General features: G+C 36.9%; 1 protein-coding gene across 1 annotated transcript; it reads right to left on the bottom strand.

Annotated features, from left to right (window-relative positions):
* Positions 1-2,349, bottom strand: LOC133298625 (protein ALUMINUM SENSITIVE 3-like). Its single transcript, XM_061497955.1, has 3 exons — positions 2,056-2,349; positions 1,411-1,656; positions 1-499 (listed from the first exon to the last, which is right to left on the bottom strand). Exons 1-3 carry the CDS (start codon positions 2,347-2,349, stop codon positions 188-190), a joined length of 852 nt encoding a protein of 283 aa, XP_061353939.1. The 3' UTR covers positions 1-187.
* Between the last annotated feature and the right edge of the window lie 6,442 nt (positions 2,350-8,791).

The following is an 8,791-nucleotide window of genomic DNA, read 5'->3' as shown; positions in this document are numbered from 1 at the left end:
TCAAAATCCCCCTTCTCTGATGAGTATGTACTAGCTCTCTAAACCAAACCTCACACCCACAACACAAACCTAAAACAAGAAGAAAAAAAGAAAAAGAAAAAAGAAATCCTCACTCCCTAGACTTTCTTGTCCTGATTTACAAGCGGAGGGAGAATTGAAGCGTGTACTTTCATCATTTAAGGTAGATTCAAGTTGAGAAGACTTTGGTCTCTAATTGGTAGGCCTTGGTGAAGAACGCTGGCCAACAGAGGTATGTAGACATTATGCTACTGACAGTTGATGCACCAATCAACATATTCATCACCACAATCTGTAGTTGAATTGCTTCCAATGGTGATGCCCCTCCCATAATCAAACCAGTCATTGCCCCTGGTAGCGATATCAAACCCACTGTTTTGGCGTTGTCCACTACCGGAGAAAGTGCTATAACCAAAGCCCTTTTCACCTGTTGATGCGTAGCTTGTCGTGGAGTTGCACCTAGTGCTAATGCAGTCTCAACCTGTACTTTAAAATGATTTAAATGATTAAAACTAAGGTTTGATATTTACGATATTTTACTAGATAAAATTGTGTCTTGTACATGTATAAAAATGGTGGTAGCTCAGTTCAGTTGTCGCATGAGAACTGAGCAGGTGATAAATAATTATTTCAACTCAAAATCTTAAATTGTTGAGTGAAGGCATCTCTAATGGTTTTATATTATTCTCTAACACACCCCTCACAAAAGAATCTTTTAGTCTTGAAATATGGAGATTGCACAGTCTAATTTTTAATTTACTTAATTTCACTAGAAAATGGGGATATGATCGAACTGATGACCGGTCATTAAATCTCTGATATTATGTAAATAATCATCTCAACCCAAAACCTTAAGGTGTTGGGTGATAACCTTTTTAATAATTTTATATTATTCTCTAACAAGTAGAGATGAAAGCATATATTCGATATCCTATCTGACGAGGGACTTAAAACATTATTTCTAAACTCCCAAAACGATAGAAAAAGTATAAACTCCATACATTTTTTGTACGTAGGAGATGTAACATAACATACAATAAACCCTTAAAACTATTACTTTGTTTTTTGGGTTGTTGTACATGGATATGTTGAAATTGGCTTTTTACCCATTGAAACTTTTTTGAAATGTTGATTTAAAATTTAAATATTTTACCATCATAATTTGTGCATAGAATATGTGCGTTCAAGCTCCACAGATAGCGATCTACGATCGCAAGTTGTGTATTATCTAATACGCTACTTGAGCGCAAACTCTCATGCCGTGTCTCAGGACAATAACTTCGTAAAATGTTTGAATTTTGAAAGGTAAATAATTTTGTAAAAAAATTTAATATTGTCAAAAGGCCATTGAAATTTGTTACATGATACAGGAGCAGGAGTTATAAGAGTTACCAAGTTCGTTTGTGTTTTAATGTCGTCACGGAGTCTTTTCATGGTAACACCGGTTACTGTCATTGCGTTTCCAACCATCATGCCTGCTACGGGGATGATGTATCTTGGAGTGAACGGGAACACGCTCAGTAATACTAGCACCAACATAGTCACTGCTGTTCCTGTGAGAATGGAAGCACCAGCAACATATTTCCCACGTGGGACTTGTTTCGCACGTTGACCCGCTGTGTAACCAGCAACAAACACCTGCAGGGAAAGATATACATTAGTATTAAACTTTTCAAGTGAAAATTGGCATAGAACACCTGAAATCCTTTTGTTAGAAATTCATCACTGAAGTAAAAGAAAAGAAAAATAAAACATTAAATAAGAGGATCAATTAATATTCCAAAAAACATTCTTGTAAGAGATCCTTCAATTTTAGAAATTACTAACACAAAATGAAATTGGAAAGGAAGTGGGGTAACCTTTGGTTAATTAATGAGAAATTTTAGAAATGATATTTAATTGAAAGAAGCAGAAAAAGCACACCCAACTAAATTTCCACTACTATTTTCTCTATGGAAACTAAAAGCTCTGTTTGGGAAACAGAGTTGAAGTTTGAAGTTCAAAACAAGGAAATATGAATTATGACTATTGACTAACCATGAAAAGGTATGCTAGAATGATCCATCCAGCGTTGTCTTGATTGAATATGAACTGCAACACAAACCCAATAATAGAAAGCTGAATAAAAGCCCTTAACATGGCATAAACCATTTCCCACTCCAACCCCAGCTTTTGCCAAAAGGATAAGGCCACAGCCAGAAACACCACGGCGGTGGCAGCCGCAGGCTTCACCATGCCCTTAAGAAACTCAACCATCCATGACAAATCCATGGCCGTCAACTCCACATGATGGTGGTATGTGTGGTTAGTTTTGAACAAGAACGATTCCATGGTGTGATGAATCGCTTGCCCTGGGAAACGTTGTTGTAATGCAAATATTATAAATGATTAGTGGAAGGCAGAAGCAACCTTCCTCTGAATGTGAGTCATCTCGTGGAGTCATTACCCTTTGGTCACATCAAAATTGGCTTTTCTAAATGTAATCACAGGATTAGTGATGATTTATACACTTATTTAGTGATAAACGGTACTGGGATGTTGTTAACTGAACTGTTGACCAGGACACATAACGTGGTACTTTAATTCATTGTAACGTACGTACGACTGAGGACGGTAAGTAAGGTAGTGCCTTGTGGGCCCCGGATTGAGTGTATTGATTGCCTTATGACTACGTGGCACTGACAACGGATAGTATCTTCTTCTTTTTTTTTAAATTCATTTGTATTTATTTTTATTTTTTATTTTTTTTGAGTTAACTTAATTAAAATTATTTTTTCGAGGTGAGTTAGTTCCCTTTGTCAATGTTATAAAACCTGACCGGATCGAGGTAGTGCATCATTAGTTCAATCAATAGATTATTGATTCAACCGCATGACCCAATAAATATATATAAGGGCTTGTAATTTCTCATGTTGTATGAGAAATTCAAGTTTTCCTACAGAGAGAAAAAGGGGTGGGGCCCCACCTTAAAGAAAAATAAAAAATAGAAAATTGATTGGCACGGATATCGAAGTGAGAGTGGTAGAAGAGGAGACTTCTCATGCAACATGAGAAGTCTTTTTTCCTATATATAAATCTATAATTTATATTAAAAAAATATAAATATATTTAAATACCTATAAAAAATATATCAATTCAAATATTTTAATATGAAAAATAATAAATTACAAATCATTAACTAACAAAAGACCAATCAAACATATAATATTTGTGATACTGATGTTTCAAGTTTAGTAGACGACATATCTAACTAATCAAATCAAAATTTTCTGCATATTGCATAATCAAGATAATATTAGTGTTGTAGGTACATAATCTATGTAAATTAATAAGTTATAGATCACTTAAATATCTTAAAAAAATAAAATAAACAATTTGTATGTGCAAGTGAAAAAAAACATCAATTGATAATAATAAACTAGTCACATGACCGGTCACATCAGATCACATCGATTCTATAACATGGTCTATCCAATATAAAAATTGGACTGGTTACATGACCGGTTCTGAGGTTGATCCAGCCAAATCGATCCAATTTTTATAACATTCTTCATGTATTCCTAGAAACTTAATTCTTTAAGCTGGCTAGATACTAATTAGGAGTGCACGATAGATAAAAAATGTAAATATTTAAATCTATCCTAAAAATAATATGTGGAATCCAACCCATTCACTTTTCTTTCGATTTATTTAGGTCTCTATGTACCACCATTTTGGTTCATTTGAATTTATTTGATAATTGAGATTGCGGATGATTTGGTCCGTTGTACCTGTTTTTCTTATTTCTAGAAGCATAGTAGGGGTGGCAATTTGGGTTGACTCGCCCCGACCCGCCCTGCCCGGCCACCAACCCACAAAAAACGGAGCGGGGCGGGTTGACCCGCCAAAAAATATAGCTTGTAAAAATGAACCCACCCCATTTTATGGTGGGTTGGCGGGTCAACCCACCAACCTGCCAATTAAAAAAAAATTAATTAAAATTCAAAAATAAATTATATTTTATGAATTTTTTTAATATTATTTTATTTTATTTCACACTTCTCTATATTTTTTTTAGTCTCAATCTTAAATGTATACTAATATTTGTCAAACATTCTTTAGGAATTTATAAATAGATAACATTTGTCATAAATAAAATTGTTATTCTTTATTTTTTCTAGAAAGTACTAAGATAAAAAAAATTGAATATCACAAAAATTTAAGTACTAATGAAATACTACCTAATTGTAAAAAAATAAAAAAAATAATAAAAAAATTTAAAACCTGACGGGTCAACCCGCCCCGCGGCGGGTTGAGGTGGGTTGGTGGGTTGAAAATCTCAACCCAACCCGCCCCGTTTTGACGGGTTGACGGGTTGACCCGCCGGGCTCAACCCCATTTTTTTTGTCTCGAATAAGAGATTTATTTGAAAATAGATTTTAAGATATTATGAACCTAACTTTCTAAAAGGTTGAAAATGAATTAAAATTTATTAAATAATATTTTGAATTTAATTTAACAATTTATATTTGTCAAGGATTCTTGCTCCACCCTCTAGTTCAATTTCTTGGTCCCACTTTATCTTTTCTCTATGCATAATTTCTATGAACCCTAATTGCATTTCCCACACTTGTCTATATTGATTTAGCTTTGGACTCTCAATCAGCATACGATCGAGAAGACTTAAAAAGAGTGAATTCACACGTTGTTCACATATAAACCTGTATCAAACAATATTAGCATATGACCCAAATGTAATGTTTTTGTTAGATTTAATATAATATTATTAAAGTATATAAGAAGGAAAAAATATTTCTCCAGTAAATTAAAAATGCAATAATTTTAGGATTAAAAAATTAAAAATTATAATGATAAAAATTAATATAATCATAAAATAAATTAAAATTATAAAAATATTTTTTTACTGGATACATTAAATCCATATTAAGAACTCTTATATTTAAGATATCTGGGCTTTTTGACCCTTAATTAATAATTAATTACCAAATTGCCCTTCATTCAAAACTATTTCGAAAATTTACCCTCCCCAACAAACATAACACCAATCTGCCCCTGTTTGACCGTTGACCACGAAGCCTACCCGGGTACACCATTACCTACCCGGGTAATTTTTGAAACTTTTTATCTACCCGAGTATGTAGGAGTGTACCCGGGTAGTGTTCTTGAATCTGGGAAAATAGTTGAATTATTTACCCGGGTATGAAGCAGTGTACCCGGGTAAACATCGACGGTAGGGTTTTAAAATACCCCAGCAGCCCCATTTCGAAAACCCACAAAAGGGGTACCCGAGTAGAGCTGCTGGAGGAGTTTCTTCTGGAGCGATTTCAGGCATAATCTTGCACCAATTCGTCTTGTTTCTGATCATCATTCGCGGACCTTGCAACCTCTCTGCCTTCTACCGATTGAAATCGATCAAAGGTGCATTTTTTTTTCAGTTTTTTCAATTATGTTATGATTTCTGTTCTGATTCATTGTATTTTCGCTTATATCATTTGATTCTGTCCGAATTATTTTATCAATTTGTATGTCATACGCTTACCCTAACCCTAACCCTAACCCTGAATCTAACCCTAACCCTAACCCTAACCCTAACATGTATCTAATTTCTGATTTTGGTTATTTTTTCAGTTTAATAGTGTGACACAATGACCTCTCGACGTGTTTCAAAGCTGTCAGTGACCCATTCCGAGAGAAGAACCAAGAGTCGTCACGATGGGTCGTCATCCTCTCAGCCCCAGGCTGCTTCGAGTCAGGCTCCGGACTTGACGTTCGGATATTTGTTTGAGGATGACATACCTTCACACGAGAAGTTCGTGAAGTTTTTCATGACCCGAAAGATCTGCGAACCGAAATCACTGGATTCGGCATTCTTCAACCTAGAGCGTTTTGACATTGTGCCACTTCTTGAGCAGACACATTTACTTCACCTGGCGGAGATGCGGTGCCCATACTCGGAGGTTATGGTAAGAGCCTTCTACCAGAACCTTGGCTACTCGCAAGGCGAGCTGACTTCCCGTGTCTGCGGGATTGATATCATCATGACTGCTCCTATCTGGACGGAGCTACTGGGGTTCGATTTTGATGGTGTCACGGAAGCAGCACTATATGATGGAGACAACCATAATATATTTGGTGATTATAACCGGGAGACCATTGATACAAACTTATGATGCTTCGATGACGATCGAATATTAGACAAATACCATGCCTATGTGTGACATGAAAACATAAAAGGCTAAGAAACCAAGACCAATCATCCAACCTCTCACTTGGAGGAACAACAACAAAGTCAATAGGGATGGGCTCAGAAATTATTTACAGTATGAAGTGGCAAAGAAGGGTCACATGCTTTCACATACCCCAAAGCAAAATTATTTACTCACCTGGAGGAACAACAACAAAGGCAATAGGGAGCAGAAATCCATCTCCATCCTGAGATGTTGCAATCAATAGAGTACCTCTGTACTTCCCATACAGATGAGTGCCGTCAATTTGAATTATAGGCTTGCAGTGTTTGAATGCTTCAATGCATTGGTGAAATGTCCAAAAAACCCTTTGAAATACGGCCCTGTCTGTATAAACCCGACGTTCATCAAAACATTGATTTGTATCAAGCTTGAACACAGAACCCACATTCACCTCCGTCATATACTTCAGCCAATTTGGCAAGAATCCGTACGATTTCTCCCAGTCACCAAACAACTTAACGATGGCCTTCATTTTTGCCTTTCAGGCCTTCCTGTACGTTATGTTGTATCCATATGTTCCCTGTATCCTCTCCTGTATCAGAGCTGGTCTTGTGTATGGATCTTCCTTTAACATATCTGGAAAAAAAAAATAACTTTACCATATTCTCAATTAATCTGAATCATTAAATACACAGTAGAATACATACTCATTATAGCCGCACAAATGATATTTGAATCCAACTGTCTATGATCCTGTGCTAGGCCTTGATTTAGGCATGTGTGACCTTGACCCCATTTACGGACCACCCAATTAGCTCCCTTCTTCGGCTTAATTGCCCTCATATACCAGGGACAACCGTCAGCATGGTTTTTACACTTCATAATAAATCTTGACTCGTCGCTTTTTTCAACTATGGCTGTCCTGCGCCCCTTCATACAATGTATCTTCACAGCATGTTACAATTCTGGTTTGGACCCAAATTCTTGTTGCACAAATAACGGATCTCCTAACTTCCAACCTCCGTGCAAGTCATCATCGCCATATAGGATCTCCAACTCGTCATTAGGGTGCGCCCAGTTAATGAATGAATAATGTTGGCTTTCATTCCAGAATGGCTCCTCAGACCCTGCATCTAAAGATCAACTCTCATTTGTCTGAATGAATACCACCACAAATAATAAATTGTCTAAAGCAAATGTTCAAATTTAATAACTTACCACTACTGACTGGGTCGACATGAAGTGGTGACAAGGCTGGGGTACCGAGACTTACGGCGCTCATGTCAGCCTCAAAACTATCGTCCACGTCAGCGTCTGACGAATCACCTTCTGGAATAGCACTTTCAGGTTCTCCCTCATCTTCGCTGTCCACATAGTCCTCGTCTTCATCCTCTTCATCCTCATCCAATGCTACCTGAGGAGGTGCAGAAGATCGTACAACTGTATCTTCTTGACCGGTACAGTGTGCAGTAGTGGTTGTATGCACCGGTAAAGATGAAGATTGTCCAACATCAACTTCAACATATATCTCAATATATTTTAATACTTTCCATTCAACAAACGCATCTGTTACGAACTCCACATCTTTATCATCATCATTTATATCGTTTCCAATGTAGTATATTGTATCCATATCCACTACAGTCTCTAACCTGGCTATCATGCGGTGGATGGAATGTATGCCTTCTGACCCCATTTTTTGAAGAATTCTCTCCTTCAGTTCATTGCATGTAGTGCCCACTTTGATTTTCATCGTTTTTGTTTTTCCTTCAAATCGGACACCGTTCGGACCTTCAAAATGCCTCCCATTGTAGTAAACAACTATAGGAACCATGTTTGGACTTGAACTCATCTTTCACACAAAAATTAGATCTAGGTTTTGGGTTTGGAGGTTGGTTCGGATTTTTGAGCACAAAATGGGAGTGTGGAGATGTAATCTCAATGTCCCACCAAGATTCAGCTTTCTGAAATGATGAGATGAAATATGTGTGATGTTTCGGATTAGAGAGGGTAAGAGAGAGAGATTTGGGGTTTCAAAAACCCTATACCTCGCAACAATGGCTGAAACCCATACATATTGGGATTTCTGGACGCGATTTACCCGGGTACACTGATCCATACCCGGGTAAATAATTCAACCATTTTCCCAGATTCAAGAACTCTACCCGGGTACACTCCTACATACTCGGGTAGATAAAAAATTTTCAAAAATTACCTGGGTAGGTAATGGTGTACCCGGGTAGGCTTCGTGGTCAACGGTCAAACATGGGCAGATTGGTGTTATGTTTGTTGGGGAGGGTAAATTTTCGAAATAGTTTTGAATGAAGGGCAATTTGGTAATTAATTATTAATTAAGGGTCATAAGGGTCAAAAAGCCAAGATATCTGACACATCTAAAACAAGAACCATTGATGAATGAAAGTAAATAACAAGAACCAATCATGGGCTCCAGAGCAACAAAGAGAGTGGGCCTTGAAGAATTTAAAAGCCCACGAAATGTTAAATTGGGCCAAGACCTAGCCCAGATCTCTCTCTATTGTCGTTGAATAAGGAGGAACAAAGAAAAGGCCTTACGAAACAAATGA

Source organism: Gastrolobium bilobum, unplaced genomic scaffold, assembly GCF_033153095.1.
Source record: "Gastrolobium bilobum isolate Gb01-03AN ecotype WA unplaced genomic scaffold, APGP_CSIRO_Gbil_v1 utg5722, whole genome shotgun sequence".
In the NCBI taxonomy this organism is placed as follows: Eukaryota; Viridiplantae; Streptophyta; class Magnoliopsida; order Fabales; family Fabaceae; genus Gastrolobium; species Gastrolobium bilobum.
This window is presented reverse-complemented; position numbering and strand designations above follow the sequence as displayed.

What these genes read in the sequence shown, in the direction of transcription:
- LOC133298625 (XM_061497955.1), bottom strand. Translation starts at nt 2,349, where the DNA reads ATGGAATCGTTCTTGTTCAAAACTAACCACACATACCACCATCATGTG. An exon ending in TTCTAGCATACCTTTTCATG is followed by an intron (nt 1,657 to 2,055) that starts GTTAGTCAATAG and finishes CTTTCCCTGCAG; the next exon opens with GTGTTTGTTGCTGGTTACAC. An exon ending in TTAAAACACAAACGAACTTG is followed by an intron (nt 500 to 1,410) that starts GTAACTCTTATA and finishes TTTAAAGTACAG; the next exon opens with GTTGAGACTGCATTAGCACT.